Consider the following 17,994-nt stretch of genomic DNA (forward strand, 5'->3'; position numbering starts at 1 on the left):
CAGAATTTTGCCTGACCTTAATAAAATTCCTTTGACCTCTCTTAGTATTTTCAAAATTAAATGTCAGAGAAAGATTTAAAGAACATACATTTCTAATCTCAACTAATACTTCATTATATCAAAAGCTAAAATATTAAATAAAACTTACAAATTCTTGGTAACTTAAACATTTTCCAGGAAATTGACAAAGCATAATAGATGGTGAATACTGGTAGAAATAACTAAGATAAACGTTAAGTGATAATTATAGAGGGGAAAATATAATCATATACCACTCTTGTATTTAAATCAATATATGTTTGTACCAAATTTCCAAAATTAAATTTGTCTCATATCATTATTTTGTCTCTATTATTTTTTAATTTTAATTTTTCTAGTTAGCATACAAGGTAACAAGATGTAATTTTCATCCATAATTTGCTCTGGTGAATCTTTCCCCGTCTTCTCCCACATTTCCACACTCGTCTACACTGTATCCTTCCTTCCCAGTACTCTACTTTCTAGTTTCATTTCACACGCATCCTATTTATTACCTCCTGTCCCTAACAATTGTATTCCCCTTCCAGGTCTCATTTCTAGTTTCATGGTCTATAACCCCACTCCTTTTCTCATAAATGCATGTATATAAAATCTAAAATCTAGGACCCACAGATTAGCAAAGTCACATGGGATACATCCTTCTGAGTTTGGATTATTCCACTTAATATAGTAATTTCCAGATTCAACCATATTTTTTGTGTGTGAAAATATCCATCAACAAGTGACTGGGTCATGAAGAGGTGTGGCATGTATATACAATGGAATGTATCCAACTTTAATGAAAATGTATGTTATTTTCAATTTAGGTGATAACTTTGTCATAACAAAAATGTTACTGAATCTATTTATGACATTAATATAATGGATTTAAAATTCAAGAAGAACAGAATTAAATTGAGAAGCGGTCATCTCTCAGTAATTCTGTTTTGTCAAGCTATTTATACTGTTTGATACTAATTTTCTCTCATGAAAAACAAAGATTCGGTAGAATTTACCACTTGATTTGCCTCAGGGGTATTGTCAAAGTAAATCACATTTGTAATGTTGCTACTATTTTAATTTAAACGTTTTTTCTTACAATATATTAATAGTGCTTTTCTCCTCCCCATCTTCTCCCAGATCCTCCTTCCCTATCAACTTTATCTTCTTTCTCTTTCTCTCCTTTGCTAAAGGAACACCAAAATGAAATTCAAATAAACACAAAACCAATTAGGCAAAAACAAAGCCAAAAATAAACTAAAAGCTCATAATAAAACAAAACAAAACCCCAAAACATGGAATTCCTTTTGTGTTGGCCAACTACTCCTCAGCATTGAGCCTGTCCTGGAGTATGATTGATGTACTCAGTGGTACGCTATTACAGAAAACTGAATTTCCCTTTGCTTGCATGTATCAGTTGCAAACAGATTCCTGGTTTGTTGTGGGGCCACAAATCTACCTCCACCTCTCAGTCCTGGGAGGCTGCCTGGTTTGAACCTGTGCAGGTCCTTGTGTGTGCTGCCATAGTCTCTGTGAGTTCATATGTGTGCTAGTGCTGTGTCTGGAAGACACTGTTTTCTTGGAGTCATCCATCCTCTTTGGCTCTTACAATCTTTCCACTTCCTCTTCCCATAGATCTCTGAGCCTTGAGAGAAGAAGGAATTTGATGAAGACATCCTATTTAGGACTGATTGCTCCAAAGTCTCTCACTCTCTACACATTGTCCAGTTGTGGGTCTCTGTGTTAATTTCCATTCACTGCAAGAAAAAGCTCCTCTTATGAGCAAGGTGCTGATCTATGGGTATAGCAATGTGTCATTAGGAATCATTTTATCATTATGTTTGTTTAGCAGCATAACCACAGCAGATTTTTCCTTAGGCCTGTGACCTATCTATTCTCAGGTAATTAGCCACGTTAGCATTGACCATTATGAGGTCCATCTCATGGAGTGGGCCTTAAATCCAATCAAAAGTGGTTGATAACTTCCATAACATTTGTACCACATACATCAGCATGTCTTGCAGTAGGTCTTTGTTCTGCTTTTTGTGCCATGGTGTACTGTGAATATTTTTATTTAAACTGTAAAAACAGGTGATTAGTAAATGACTAATGCCTAATTTAGTCTCTGAGCAAAAAGTCCATAATTATATAATCAAATTTTAATTCTAAGATAATTTTATTTTAAAGGCTCATTTAAGTTTGGAATTTACATTAATAGTTTGCATTATGAATTCCTTGAATTGGTAAATCTCATTTTTTGAAAATCTACATTAATAAAAAAAATCACTTAAACCACATTACATTCTTCTATCTCATTAACAATCACATGTTTGTAGTGGATATTTACATTTACTCTGCATCATATTTGTTACCCATTTCCATCTGACTTCATCCTCTAAAAGTCTGGTCTTCATATACTGAGTCAAAGACAGTTTCACTGTCTGGTTCAGATTTGGTTTGGGGAAGAATAGAAGCCAATCATATATTTAAAATAAAAACAGGGTAAGACTGGGATCACTGCTGTTTTTTGGTGCAGAGATCCTGTAGTTTTTTCATATATCATCTTCTGAGGAATAGTTGCATATGTGCAATTAATAAAAACACTTTCCACTTCAGGCCAAAGGGGGTCCAATTTCCATCATATGACCAGAGTAGCAACCACATAAACTTTCCCACAGTTTTTAAATGGTCTGCTTATAATCTTTTCCTCAACTACTTCAACTTGAGAGTTCCATTTCTTTCTTGTGAGGACTCTGCTCAATGGCCTGGGATGAGCCCAATATTGAAGTTATTCTGATGAAACAAGAAAAACCATCCACTCTTTCCCTAAAATGTGGGTGAATACTGTATCCCCACTTTGCTTAGAAACACTCTGCATGAAGGATCTTATAAGTCATCTAACTTCTTTAAGACCTTTCGAGTGATAGTTCTCTTCACTGCTCCTTTCACTTCATTGTTCCTTAGGCTGTAAATGATGGGGTTTAACATAGGTGTAATGACAGTATACGACAAAGAAACAAGTTTCTTGCTCTCAGGAGACTGGCTAGATTTAGGCCTTAGATAAGTCAAGCTGGCTGTTCCATAAAAGAGGGATACCACAATAAGGTGTGATGAACAAGTAGAAAATGCCTTCTGGCGACCAGTAGCTGATGGCATCCTCAAAATGGTCCCAATAATGCGGGTATAAGAAACCAAAATGAGAGAAAATGGAAACATAATAAAGAGAAGAGTGGATGCAAGTGCTTGCATTTCATATGTAGTTGTATCTTCAGTAACTAATTTTAAGACAGGAGGACCATCACAAAAAAAGTGATCTACAGAATTGGGCCCACAGAAAGGAAGAGCCATCATCCAAGCTGTCTGAAGCATGGACACAGGAACACCAGACAACCAAGAACCTATGGCCATACCCAAGCACAGGGACCTATTCATTATGACAGAATAACGGAGAGGATTACAGATGGCCACAAAGCGGTCATAAGCCATCATAGAGAGTAGAAAACATTCAGAGCTGCCAAAGAAGAAGAAGAAGTACATCTGGGTGCCACAGCCCACGAAAGAGATGACTTTCCTTGTTGACACTAGGTCTACCAGCATCTTTGGCACCATGACCAGAGTAAAGCACACTTCAAGCAGTGATAGGTTTCGCAGAAAGAAATACATGGGTGTTTGAAGAGCAGGGTCCACACTGGTAACTGTGACAATGAGAAAATTCCCCAGCAAGGTAACTGAATAGATGGCCAGAAACAAAACGAAGAGGGAAACCTGCATGTCAGGGTTGCTTGTGAATCCCAGAAGAACAAATTCAGTGACTCTGGTGTGGTTTTCACAAGTCATATTTTAAACAATTTCTAGTAAAAAATCAAGATAAGATATATCAAAAGCGTTCAGCAATACAGACACCATCTTAAATAAAATAAGTAACAGTAAATAACAAACAATAAAAATCCATGAAATACATTCTTGCTCTCAGTAGAGTATTGGATTCTAATTTAATTAGTTATGTGCTACTGAGGCTGAAACATTTATTCATGACAACTAAACAATTAATTGACCTTTTAACACAAAAAATAAAATTTTATTTCTCATTCTAGTTGATTTTGGGAAAACTGTATTTTTTATAAAAATAATTTTGACTCAATGTTGTTATGTGATGAGTACCTATGAAACCTATGAGTACCTACAATATGAAGCTGATGTGATGGTCTCAGGATTTCCCCCAAAACAGCAGCACTTCTAACAAGCCTACATGCATATGAGCAAATACCTTGGTGTCTTGTGTGATTAAAGTCCAAAGTGCTTCTTATGTACATCACTATTGCTTTATCAATTAAATCAGCCCAAATCAAATTTTAGTAAAATATAAAATAAAATAAATTTTATTACTTATTTAAAGTAACCAAATTTTTAGCATTCCATGATCTTCCAGGTAATACAAGTGTTCCATCATTTGTTTTACTTTAATGCAGGACAAAGTTATTCCATCTTCTCTAATTAAACAGTTCCATTATTTTTCTTAGAATATTTTTGCAATACAGGGATGCAATATAAAATAATATGTTTAAAAATTGAAGTTGAGGGGCAAAAAAAATTACAAAAAAATATCTGGATATATCTTACCAACTAATGGCTGACATTTCTCCTTTAATTTGAAGTCCAACCAATTTTTCAAAGGGTAATGATAACAGAACTTGAAATTTTTAAAAGCTCAGTCTTCAATAAAACAAAAGGCTTAGATAAACTAACCTGCTTTGTTTTGGCACTAAATGGTGAATATGTTTTAGTAACAATATTTAAAAGTGCAATTAACCTTGGGGAAATGATCCCTGGGACATTGTAAAGGACTACTGTTAATTGAACAACATTTTACCCCAAAGGGAGACTATGGATTGCTTTTTAGAATTGACTATGCTTTCTGTAAATTATGACTACATTTCAACATACACTTCATAATAATGCTTCTTTTGTTATGGGACTCTTGGGTATTACAAATATTGCTGTATTAAGACTATGTGAAGAATATACTTTAATTTTTCCTGTAATATTTTCATATTTATTGTGAGAAAAATAAAATTCAATATTTATATAAATTTATAGCACACATTTAGGACATGACTTTAAATTTTATTTTAAATACCAAATAAACTCCTCCAAAAATGGTATATAAGATGATATCTAAACATGAAATGTATATAAAATGTTTTCACTTGAACATTTAAAACTGGGGTTATACATTTTGATTATATGACTGTTCTGTATGAACCCAGAAGTTATATTTAAAAGTCAGATAATGTATAAGAATAAAAATAGAAGCTAAAATGTCTCTTTTAAAGTAGGATTAAAATACCACATACACATTTGAGATTTTTTTCCATATAGATTAAGAAATTAATGAAAAGTTTACAATAAGAACTATTCATTAGAAAATTCTAATGGTAATACAAAAATAGTCATAAACATGCTCAGCCAAACATTTACCACAATGCTCCAGCATATGTCTAATAATAAGCATCAGGTGTATGTTCCCTGATAATTCAATTCCACTCTATTACCAGAGAATTTTGTATTTCCAAAACAGATGGGTATCCTAGCTAATACCAACTTTTTGAAGTTTTTAGTAATAAACGTATTATAAATTCTTGATGACACAAGTAAGATTTATAAATTAAAGTAATATTCCAAATGTCACTTTAAATAAATTTCCATTTATTTAGTCCATTTTTTCCAGTGCTAGAAATGAAACACAGGGTTCTGTGCATGTTAAGCTAGCACTCAAATCTGAGCTACAATGACAGCACTATTTACTTTATGAGAATTTAATAAACTAATAAATACTTACTTTGCCACTTAATAGATAAAGACATAAAGCTTTAGTCAGAGCCCAGAAGTGACAATATTCCTGAGATAAACAACTGAAAGGAGAAAGCGTTTATTTTGGCTTATAGCTTCAGTCCAGGGCCACTTAGCTCTGTTGTTTCTGGGTATGTAGTAAAGCAGAATGCCATGGCTGGGATCACAAGGCTGCACAGAGCTGTTCACAAAGAGAATTCTGACTCAAAACACATTTTAACTAATGAATTATGTCACTTCTAATTTGTTAGTAATATAAGGATTTCCCAAAGTTATCAAGTCCTGATTCCTCTTTAAGTTATTGACTCAACTCTCTCTCTCTCTCTCTCTCTCTCTCTCTCTCTCTCTCTCTCTCTCTCTCTCTCACTCTCACACACACACACACACACACACACACACACACAAGAACTTTTTGTATAAGTTTCATCACTTTGCTAGGAAATTTCCTCAGTTAGCTACCCAAGTCCATTTACAAGCTCTGCTTCCAGACCGATTTAGTTTCCTTTTTGTTGTTATTATAAAACACCAAAGCCCTTGTAGAGAAAATGGTTTACTTGGCTTACACTGCCAGGTCAGAACCCATCAAAAGCAAAAGTCTGTGCAGGAACTTGAGACAAGAACCTGAAGTCAGGAACCCAAAGACAGGAACCTGAGGAAATGATGTTTGCTGGCTTACTTTCTGGCTCACCCATAGGCTCATGCTTAGTATTTGTACACAGAAAAGGACCACCTGCCCAGAAATGTTCCTGCCTCACAGTGGCCGTGGCTTCAGAGATGTATAAAATAAGTGCATATAAAAAAAACTTACACAGCCAGATGTAGTAACACATGCCTTAATCCCAGTAATTGAGAGGCACTGTGAGATTGAGGCCAGCCAAGTTTACAGAGAGAGTTCCAGGACAGTCAGAGCTACGCAGTAAAACCCTATGTTTGGAAAAAAATTTAGACTGTTCAGTGCTCTGGGTTTGAACATTATCATTGCAAAGAACACATAGATAAGATAAAGAGCAAGAAATTTGGTAGTCTTTTACATTACTAAAATGCTAATGCAAAATGAAGGAAAATAATATTGTTTTATAGTTACTGCTATCAATAGATAAAGTGATACAAGTAATGGATGAGATAATACATAGATAAATTTCTTGTCTCTGGGTCCACATAAGTGAAATTAGAATTTTAATATATATTTTTATTTTTTTTAATTCATATAAGAATACCTGTAATAACATAATTTCTACCTCTCATGCTTTTGTTGTCAATTCCTCCATTTCTACTCTATAATTCCTTTTCAGATTCACGACAATTTCTTGAAACCTACTGAGTCCATTTGGTGTTGTTTGTTGTACACATATGCATTCAAGACTGACCATTTGTTACAGGATAACCTATCAAGGGGATCATCTGGGGAAAATGATTCTTGCTCTCTGAGCAGATACTATCTTACAGATCTTCATTCAGGGGTGGGGCCTTGTAAAATTGCTCTCTCATTCCTGTTGGCATGTCAGTTGGTGTTGTCATTCATTATGCAGGTCTTATTGTTGAGATTTCATGGGTGCATCATGCCTTTTGTGTCTTATAGACACTATCTAGCAGTGGCTATCCTGGTCCTCTGGCCCCTACAATCTTTCTACCCATTATTCTGCAATAGTCCCTGAACCTTAGGTGTAGGGTTTGTGTTACAGATGAAGTAATTGGGGTTGGACACTGCATGGTAACTTACTCTGCATTTTGACCAGTTGTGAATCTCTACAGTAACCTCTATCTGCTGCAAAATGAAGCTTCTTTGACGAGGGGTAAGGTCTACTCTTACCTGTGGATATAATAAGTGTTTAGAGTATAGTTAGAAGTTATACTGATTTAAGAAAATGCTAGTAGTAGTTTCTTCTCTAGGGTACATGACCTCTCCAGCAATAGATACTTTCATAGGTTTACACTATCAGTTATTGTGGGATAATCTTTTTGTACACTGTGAAGATATGTCAAGACACCTCTGATTGGTTTAATAAAGAGATGAATGATCAATAGCTAGTCAGGAGAGAACAGGTGGGCCTTCCAGGGACAGAATGGAGCTGGAGATGAATCTAGAGGAGGCATGACACTCACAGAAACTGGGGCAGCAAACACAGGGCCAACACAGCTCCTCGGCATATGTAATATAGCTTTCAGCTTAGTGTTTTTATAGGACTCTGAGTATGTGAATGAGTGGGTCTCTGATTCTTGTGCCTGTTCTTGGGATTCTTTTCCTTCTGCTGTTTTGTCTTGTCTAGCTTCAATGTGATGGGTTTTTGTTGTATTATATTTTATTTTGCTATGCTTTGTTGTTATGTCATAAAAGCTTGTTCTTTACTTTTTTAGTTGTTATTGTTATATATTTATGTATATACTTTTTCAAATATATATATATATATTTATTATATTATATTATATTATATTATATTATATTATATATAATTTCAAAATGTTAGTCCAGCTTTATTGTTAATGATTTTATTATTTCAGGTATAACCATTTTGCATTAGACAAACAGCAATGGGGACAACCCATGACAGAGGGTCATTTTCTTGTCACACCATTCACTAGGTGTCCTTAGCTCTTTGATTAGGGATTTGAGATATAGGGACACTATTACATCAGGAGGTTTGCAGGCAAATGAATGGAGCTAGAAAAAAATCAAACTGAGTGAGGTAACCCAGACTCAGAAGGACAAACATGGTATGTACTCACTCATAGTAGGATACTAGATGTAAAACAAAGATGACTAGACTGCTACACAACTCCAGGGAGGCTACCTAGAAAATGGGACCCTAAGAAAGACACAGGGATCACCCAATGATGGAGAAATGGATGAGATCTACATGAACAACCTGGGCTTGTTCTTTTCTAATGAGATACAGAAAGGGAGTGGATCCAGATTGGAGGAGAGGTAGGGAGGAACTGGGAGGATCAGAGGCAGGAGAAACTGTAATCAGGTTATATTTTATGAGAGAAATATCTAGTTTTGATAAAAGGAGGAAATAAATAAAAGCTTTAAAACAAATACAGTAATGGAAATTATATATGTATATATATAATATATGTATATATAATATATGCATGTATATACTGCAAATGGAGAGAGATTAAGAGCCATATCCAGTGTAGGCAAATGTGATCCAATTATAATTATCTGAAGTTGTGGAAAACTCAGAGAGATAGAAATCTGATAGGGAAATGCCAATCTGAGTATCTCTTTGAGTGTGGATACAGTCTTCTTAATTTCTTGGATGTGAAAACTCCAAGGTCTCTGGCTCCAGTCTCACACTGAAAACTTACATGACCAGTTTTTCTATTCCTAAGACCCTTGGGCTGGAACCAACATCCTAGTGTCTCCAGCATATAGATGGTCTGTGGTGGAACATCTTAGTTTCCTTAAACATGTGAGTCAATTCTATAGAAATACCAGTACTATCTGTTCAATATATTTCAATTTGTGTATCTATCCACTCATCCATCTTTCTCTTCTTGAATAATTCTCTCCCTTGAGACTTCTCTCTTCTAAAAACTCCAGTGTTTGCAGTTGGTAGGTCTCTCACTGCTCTTTTCTTTTGCTTTTAGTTCTTATAATAGGATCTAAGAATGTTGACTATCAGTTAAAAGATGTACTTTAACCAAAGCATAAACTTTGAATTAAAAATATTGTAATTATATCATTTATTTATTTACTTATTTGTTGTGTGTTTGTGTGTGTGTGTGTGTGTGTGTGTGTGTGTGTGTGTGTGCTGTGTACACATGAGTGTGTGTGGTGACTTCCTCACCATCTATCATTTTTGTTGACGTTATTATAACTGGTCATCAAGTTTTTACAGCAGATTTCTGTTGTGGGAATTCGTTCCACCAATAGCTTTGTGGTAAAAACCTTGGGGAGTGGCTTCTTGTCCACATAAGTGACCACTTAAGAGGAAAAAGAAAGAGTCCTGCTCTCTCTTGGGGTGTAATTTAGAACCCAAATGAAGTCCAAACAACTCACAAGGACATTCACATCCCTTCACTATCAATATTTCAGTTGGAGTAGCATAAAAGGTATGAATGACCAATAAATATTAAATTTCCCATTGAATTGGTTGAAATATTTTAATGAAACATTTTTCTCTTAAGAAATGAACAGTTTGAGGTCTTGGCATCACAACCCAGTGGGTAAAGAAATCTGAGGGATGCAAAAATCTGAATGGTAACTCAGTAATAGAGCTTCATAAAGGTTGCTATAGCATAGTCCTTAGAGTTTCAGGTGAATCATGGGTATCAGTCAGAAACTTTTACTTTACTGTGTCTTCAATGAAATACTTGATAGTAATAGATTTTCTCTAAAAATACACTAAAAAAATAAAAGCCAAGTTACACAAGAAACATGGTTTTGTGTTGTTGTTGAACGTATTTCTCCTGAGAATAACATAATTACACAACACAGGGATATAATCCCTACAGTCTCTCATAAAAATAAAAGTGCTGCTTATGTTTATAATTCATGTTGTCATTTGACAGTGTAAAACACAATACCAACAGCAAGAAGAAGCTTTTCCTTCTAGGCAGTCCTCTGTGGTATTGTGTTCCGCCAAAATATTGTGCACCCTAATAAATTTATCTGGGGTCAGAGAACAGACAGCCACAAGATACAGAGGTTAGAAAATGGTGGCACTCAGGCTTTAATCCTAGCATTTCAGAGACAGAAATCCCTCTGGATCTCTGTGAGTTCAAGGCCACATTGGAAACAGCCAGGCATAGTGACGCACGCCTTTAATCCCGGGGAGTGATGGTAGAAAACAGAAAGGTATATAAGGCATGAGGACCAGAAACTAGAAGCATTTGGCTGGTTAAGCTTTTAGGCTTTGGAGCAGCAGTTCAGCTGAGATCTGTTCTGGATGAGGACTCAGAGGCTTCCAGTCTGAGGAAATAGGATCAGCTCAGGAACTGGTGAGGTGAGGAAGCTGTGGCTTGTTCTACTTCTCTGATCTTACAGCATTCACCCCAATTCCTGGCTCTGGGTTTGTTAATAAGACCCTCTAAGATTCATGCTACAGTCCTCCAAGCCACAATATCCTGAAAACAGTTTATTAATATTAAGATCTTTTTTTTTTTTTTTTTGAGCTGAGAATCAAACCCAGGGTCTTGTGCTTGCCAGGCAAGTGCTCTACTACTGAGCTAAATCCCCAACCTTGAGAAGATCTTACATGTTTTTCTACATCTGTGTTTCTTATTTACCTAACCATTAACGTATTCTACTTAAGCAAAAATTAGATTGTCATGTAGATAAATGCTAAATAAGTGACTGGAATAGACGTTCTTTCTGTTGGATACTTAAGTGGAGCCTTGAGATGATTGTAAAGGTCAGATAATTAGATGACATTTCCTTATTTAATTTTGTTTTATAATTGAAACACTGTCATATATCATTTGTAAAAGAACTTGTGTGTATTACTAGGTAAAAATTAGAATTCATAACTTAGATGCCTTTTTATTCAAGTTTCTGTGAAAATAGAACAAGATCCACAACAGAAATATGCATTCACTTGAATGGGTTGTTTGTCTCGCTGGCATTCAGATGTCTCTGTTCTTTTGTCAGCACACTGATAGTGGAAGTTTCATTACAGAGCATGATTGACACCAGTGACTGCTGACTGTGTCCCTTGGAACTATCTGCCTGCTCTGTTGTCTTCACGGATGTCTGACTCTGGCCTCATGAGGAATGGAAGCCTGTCCCTCTGCACTGAATTCACACTGGTGGCCTTTTCTTCTCTAGCAGAGCTGTCCTCTTCTTTGTGTTCTTGGTTTTCTATTTGTTTACAGTGGGAGGAAATCTCATCATCATCTGTGTGATCTGGGCCACCCCTTCCCTGCACACTCCCATGTACTTCTTCCTGATCAACCTCTCTTTTCTGGAGATGTGTTATATCAGCAGTGTGGTACCTCAGATGCTGGTGCATCTACTGGTGCATCCTAAGACCATAAGTGTGAGAGGCTGTGCAGCTCAGATGTATGTATTCACCATCTTGGGACTGACAGAATGCTGCCTGCTGGCTGCCATGGCTTATGATCGCTTTGTGGCTATTTGTTACCCACTGCATTACACTCTGCGGATGGGCCCTTTGGTCTGCTTGAAGTTGGCTGGGGCATCTTGGATGACTGGAACAGTGGTGGAGTCGGTACAGACCACATGGATCTTCACTCTGCCTTTCTGTGGAGCAGGAAAAATTCAGCATTTCTTTTGTGACATCATGCCTGTGGTGAAACTGGCATGTGTGGATACCTCCCAGAATGAAATTGTGATATTTATCGTTTCCCTCATCTTCATTATGAGTCCCTGTCTCTTCATCCTGTGCTCCTATGTGCGCATCCTTCTGACCATCTTGAGAATGCCTTCAGCAGCTGGCAGACACAAAGCTTTCTCTACCTGTTCCTCTCACATTCTAGTCGTTTCTCTTTTCTATGGCACTGCCTTGTTCACTTATCTCCAACCCAAGAGTTCACACACCCCAGACGCCGACAAGGCTACTGCTCTCATGTACACTGTGGTCACCCCTGCTCTGAATCCTGTTATCTACACGCTAAGGAACAAGGAAGTGAAAGAAGCCTTTCGAAAGGTAACACAGAGGAAGCTCCTTAGATAAATGGACTAGTTTTGCCCCAGCAACTGAAACTTTTGCCATTGTACAGAGAGTTTACTCAACTCTATGACTCTAACATTTCATGTTGTTATTGAAGCATTGATACCCTAACAAATAGGTTTACTTTAGAGTTTTCAATGTAAACAACTAAAGAGTAACACATACTAGGATTATTTATTTGTTTAATCATTCATTCAAGTTTTTTTTTATGGTATTTAGAATTGAACTCAATATAAGACAGTGCACTGATATCAAGCTAAATCTACTCTTTTTTAAAAAAAACTTTGAATTTGCAGACAAGCCTTAAGCTCACTGTGTTGTCAAGTTAGGCCTTGAACCCATGGTTACCTCAGTCTCTTCAAAATCTGGGATTACACGACAGCACTAAATGTGGTTTATTCAAATTTTCAGCTTTTAATCTATATATCATGGCTACCATCATTTTAAAACTGTTAGAAATAGTTATTCATGGAGCAGAAATATTGTAAAATACAATCAAAAAAGTATTTTCCTTTAGATCTAGTAAGGTATTGCGTGCATTCCTCATGCCCTGAAATTTGTTTAAACGTTGGTCCTAGAAGATTGAGAAATCCCATGCCATTGCTTGCTCACTGTTGACTAGTGTAGATTTGTACAAATACAGTAAGGAATTCCTGTAAGGGTAAAGCATTTTGATTTGGACTTGAAAATTGTAAATTAAATTGGAGAGATACAGAAGGTACATTGTCAGTGAAAAATGGAAACTAGCTAAACTGACATAATTGTTATACTGTATTTTTTGTTCAACATATTAAAGAAGATAAAGGACACATAGAAATGGTAAAGAATTAGCTTGTATAATGATTATTCTTGGTTGTCAATTTGACTACATCTAGAATTAAAGAAAAACCCCAAGCCATTGGGCACACCTGTGAGAGATTGTTTTTAGTTAGTGGTATCATTATGGTAGAATGACCCAGCTTAAATCCAGATCACTTGAAGGTGGAAGACCTACCTTTAAATTCACACCTTCTCATTGCAGACTATATAAAGGACAAGAAGAAACAAGCTTTTGTTCTTTGCTCTCTTCCTTGACTCTCCTGGCAATTTTTTCCTTTATTGTTATTAGAGTCTACTTCTTTGTGATTACAGTGTAGACTGAAGACCAGATGAGACATCCAGACTTGTTGGCTGAACAAGTACTAGATTCTTAGACTTTACTTTGGGAGACAGCCATTTTGGACTGTCTGGACCACAGTGCCCTACAAAGTACTCATATATATATATATATATATATATATATATATATATATATATATATATATATATATATATTCTATCTGTTCTGTTCTTCTAGAAAACCCTAACAGAGACTGTGTTCACAGAAATGGTTCTAGTGAAACAGAATTATAAGGATGAATTGTTAAGTATGTTAAGTATGTTTGGGAATTCGCTAATGTCTACAGTGACTGGAGACTCCCCAGGTAGTATGGAAAACGTTGAAAGCCCATGGTTAGAAATCTCTGAAAGGCTTGCCGCACAGAATAAGGAATTCAGTGACTCTGAATATAGAACTTTTAAAAATTTATCAAAAAAATAAGAAAAATAATGATTCTGGTTGCTTCTTTCTAGCATTTCTGGATAAGTTGACAATAGAAAAGAATGATTTTAGGGATAAAAATTAACCAATTTCTATTATCTTGGGATACAGTGGTAAATGAAAAAGAGTGAACTCAATGAAATAATTGCCTAGATCCAGATGTGCATAAACAATCTAAAAGTTTCTGCGTGTGCTTTGGAAGGGAATCTTCTTTCTGGCCGCCATAGAACTCAAGTTGTAGAATATCAAATCTATGCCTTCATAATAAGATTGGCTGAATTACAATAAAAAGTCAAGTTCCAGTCTCAGAGGGTGTCAGTTCTTAAAGTAAGGGCACTGATTGGTAAAGATGGGATCTTGTAACTTGGAGTGGAGATGTGTGGGAAGACCTTGCTGAAGCTGTGGACTTTGTACATTCTGATTTTGACGGGTTTATGACACTTGAGGAAGTAATCTCTCCATCCTTAGCAGAGGATGTATTCCAACCTCCACCTCTTGTGGGAATTAATCTTTCATTATCAACCAAACAGCAGAAAATGTCCCTAAAGGAGATGCCAGGCAAGAAAATACTGATGTCTCTCAGGGCCCTTCAAAAGTTGCCTCTAGATCTATAACCAAACTCAGGGTAGGCAGGCTCCCAGATGGGAGAGAAGAAGTTAGTCCTTGAGGAGATGTTCTATGCTTCTAGAGTTTCTAATTCATTAAAGCAGAAATTGGTGTTCAAACGGATTTAAAAAGATATACCGGGCATAGATATCCTCAATGATCTGTTCTAAGTAGCTGGGGTGTGTTCTAAGTAGCCTTGGCCTGGAATGGCTACCCACTATAGGGGTGTCTTATTTCCTTAGATTTCCAGAACTGCCCCAAAGTAGAATCACAGGTTTGAACACTTGAATGTGTAGAAAAAGTTTCTAACCATAACATTTTTTGAGTTTTTATTTTTTTTTTGTTTTGTTTTGTTTTGTTTTGTTGTTGTTGTTGTTGTTGTTGTTTTCCGAGACAGGGTTTCTCTTAGTAGCTTTGCACCTTTCTTGGAACTCTCTTTGTAGACCAGGCTGGCCTCAAACTCACAGAGATCCACCTGCCTCTGCCTCCCAAGTGCTGGGATTAAAGGCATGCGCCACCACTGCCCTGCCTAACCATAACATTTTAATGCAAAATGATATAATCACTCTTGCTTAAAAAAAAACATTAATTTTTATTGATGTAACTGGAGTCTTTCTGTACAAAAACTATATCTTCATTTGATGGGGGAATGTCTTTCTCTATACTGTGAATATGTGTTGCTCTGACTGGTTGATAAATAAAGTTGTTTGGCCTATGGCAAGGCAGCTTAGAGGCAGGTGGGAAATTCAAAAGAGAGAGACAGGAGAAAGATGGAGAGACAGACGCCAGCCTGCCATCCAGGTAGCAGCATGTAATGGCACACAGGTAAAGCCACTGAAAATGTGGCAACATATAGATTAACAGAAATGGGCATAGGAGCTAGTCAGTGGTAGGCCTGAGCTAATGGCCAAGCAGTTTTAATTAATATAAGCTTCTGTGTGTTTACTTATGTCTGAGCAGCTGTGAACTGGGCAGGACACAGGAAAAACTTCAGCTACATTCATTAGTTATCAATATTTTGAGAATGCATGTTCCTAAAAGCATCTTTATAGTAATGAGAAGAATCTTTATTCATAATGAACAGAATCAATTCATACAATCTTCAAGAGGTAAAGGGAGATATGTGATTTATCCATATGCTGGGATCATTAGCAATCAAATAAATGTTAGGATTGCAAAGGTATAGATGAATTTTAAATACATCATGACTGAACAAAAAAAGGAAGGATTAAACAGAAGTATACTAAGGGAATTGGTTCCATTTAAATAAAATTTTAGGAGAAATAAGCTCACACAGAGGAAACTTACAAATCAGTGTTTGTCAGGATTTTGGTAAAGGGCTTTAACAATTGTGGACCTTGGAATTACCCGGAGTTATGCATTCATTCTCTAGACTACCTTCAGTTTGACAACTTTTAATACACAACCTGCTCTGCAAAGAAATAGTAACATCCATCTCACTCGGTTCTTCTGGGTACATGTACCCAGGTTCTGGCTAATGAAAACAATGGTCTGTAGAAAAATATTTCTCAACTCATTGTCCTGTAAAGCAGTCAAGAATACAGAAATAAATGACTATGAGAACATATTTTGAAATTTAAGATTGCATCATGATCCTTTTAATTAATGATGCATTCTTCTTTCTCTTAACTGTAGACCAATAGCATTCTGCTGGCATAGTCTCCAGATAGGAAATAAGAAGTCTTCTACTTGATTTTGTCCCCCTCAGTTCCTCAGTGCACACTGATGGAAGGTGAGGTCTAGAGAGAGGTATTTGGATCACAAAGTAGAGCTCCAAAAGAGAATCAATACCTATCTTTGCTTTCTGTCGTGAGTTAAAGGGTACACCCAATCTTGGACTTTCTAGCCTTCAGAAATTTGAACCAAAATAAACCTGTTTTATTTATATGCACTCTGCTTTTGATATTTGCCACATACATCTTTTATCATATTGTTGTATTAATATCTTCTTCACTCAGTAAACAAAATCTTGAGTATTCAGATAGAGAAACATAAAACAGACAAAGAAATGGAGTTAAAGAATTCCAATTTGAGGCTGGAAGGTGGTAGCACACACCTTTAATCACAGCACTTAGGAGGCAGAGGCAGGAGCATCTCTATGAGTTCAAGGCCAGCCTGGTCTACAGAGCGAGATCTATGACAGACAGCAAAACTACACAGAGAAACCCTAATTTGAAAAACAAAACAAAACAGAATTCTAACTTGAATCAAATTTTATAAAAAATAAACTTGTCCCTCATTTACCTGAACATTCCAGGTGAGAGTCTTGTGTGGTAGGGGAAAGGGATGAGGATGTAGTTTCCTGGACCACCTGGATTGGTAGAACTACAGGTGAGGAAATCTTTGCTTTAAAAGTATGGGAATAAGTATTAATATTCTTGTCTTGCAGAACTCTCTGGAGGCTTTTCTAGAAGTAAATGTCCTGTGTACAGCCAAACGGCTTCAGGAGACTTACTTCAACTGACTGATGTGTATGAAATCCTCCACCAGAAGATTTTGTTGGGGTATTGGGGAAAATAGGGACCACTACAGCTCTTTTCTGGTTCCAATTCATCTATGCAATTTCCAAACAAAACACCTCCAGACATCCTCACCAGGCCATTCTTAGCCATAGAACAAGACAGCCTATGTCACATAACATGGTCAGAGTAAATTGATTATGTTAATTTTATTGTCAACTTTTTAAAACTGAATTGGTAGTCCAAGACATACCAGTGAGGTACACAGTAGGAAACAATTCAAGCCTAATACAGGTATGTAAACAATTAGAATTAGTTACCTAACTAATAGCTGTTTTCTTAAACGTTATAGCAAACACTTCTCAAAGCAATTTATACTCAAGTCTCTAGCCATTTTTAAGCACTTTTTTTTTCATTTTGTTTTATTTGTTTTTACAAGTAACATTGACAGAATAGGTTATATTTAGGAGTATATATGTATACACATATATACATACATATATGTATATAATAACTATTAGTGGAAAAGAGGCCATAAATCTGAAGGGGAATTGGCAGGGATATGGGGCAGGGTTTGGAGGGAGGAAAGGAAAGAGAGAAATGTTGTAATTATAAATAAATAATAAATAAATAATGTAAAATGATACATATCAGTGCAATATATGTTATGCTTATATTTATGTATACACACATATATATAATGCAAAACTATTCATGTGTCTACTTGAACATTAACGTTTTTCTTTTATATTGAAAATACATTTTTTTCTCTCATACATCACAAGCACAGTTTTCACTCCCTCCACTCATCCTAGCTCCATGC

General features: G+C 36.0%; 2 protein-coding genes across 2 annotated transcripts; one reads left to right on the plus strand and one right to left on the minus strand.

The window, feature by feature from the left end:
• Positions 1-2,904: 2,904 nt before the first annotated feature.
• LOC118570920 (olfactory receptor 10A7) lies at positions 2,905-3,855 on the minus strand. Its single transcript, XM_036169653.1, has one exon. The coding sequence runs from the start codon at positions 3,853-3,855 to the stop codon at positions 2,905-2,907; it is 951 nt and encodes a 316-aa protein (XP_036025546.1).
• Positions 3,856-11,562: 7,707 nt separating this feature from the next.
• On the plus strand, positions 11,563-12,509 carry LOC118570922 (olfactory receptor 10A4-like). Its single transcript, XM_036169655.1, is given in 2 exon segments — positions 11,563-11,644; positions 11,647-12,509. Coding segments are annotated over 2 exon segments (945 nt in total).
• Positions 12,510-17,994: the final 5,485 nt, after the last annotated feature.

Source organism: Onychomys torridus, chromosome 20 (assembly GCF_903995425.1).
Source record: "Onychomys torridus chromosome 20, mOncTor1.1, whole genome shotgun sequence".
Taxonomy (NCBI): domain Eukaryota; kingdom Metazoa; phylum Chordata; class Mammalia; order Rodentia; family Cricetidae; genus Onychomys; species Onychomys torridus.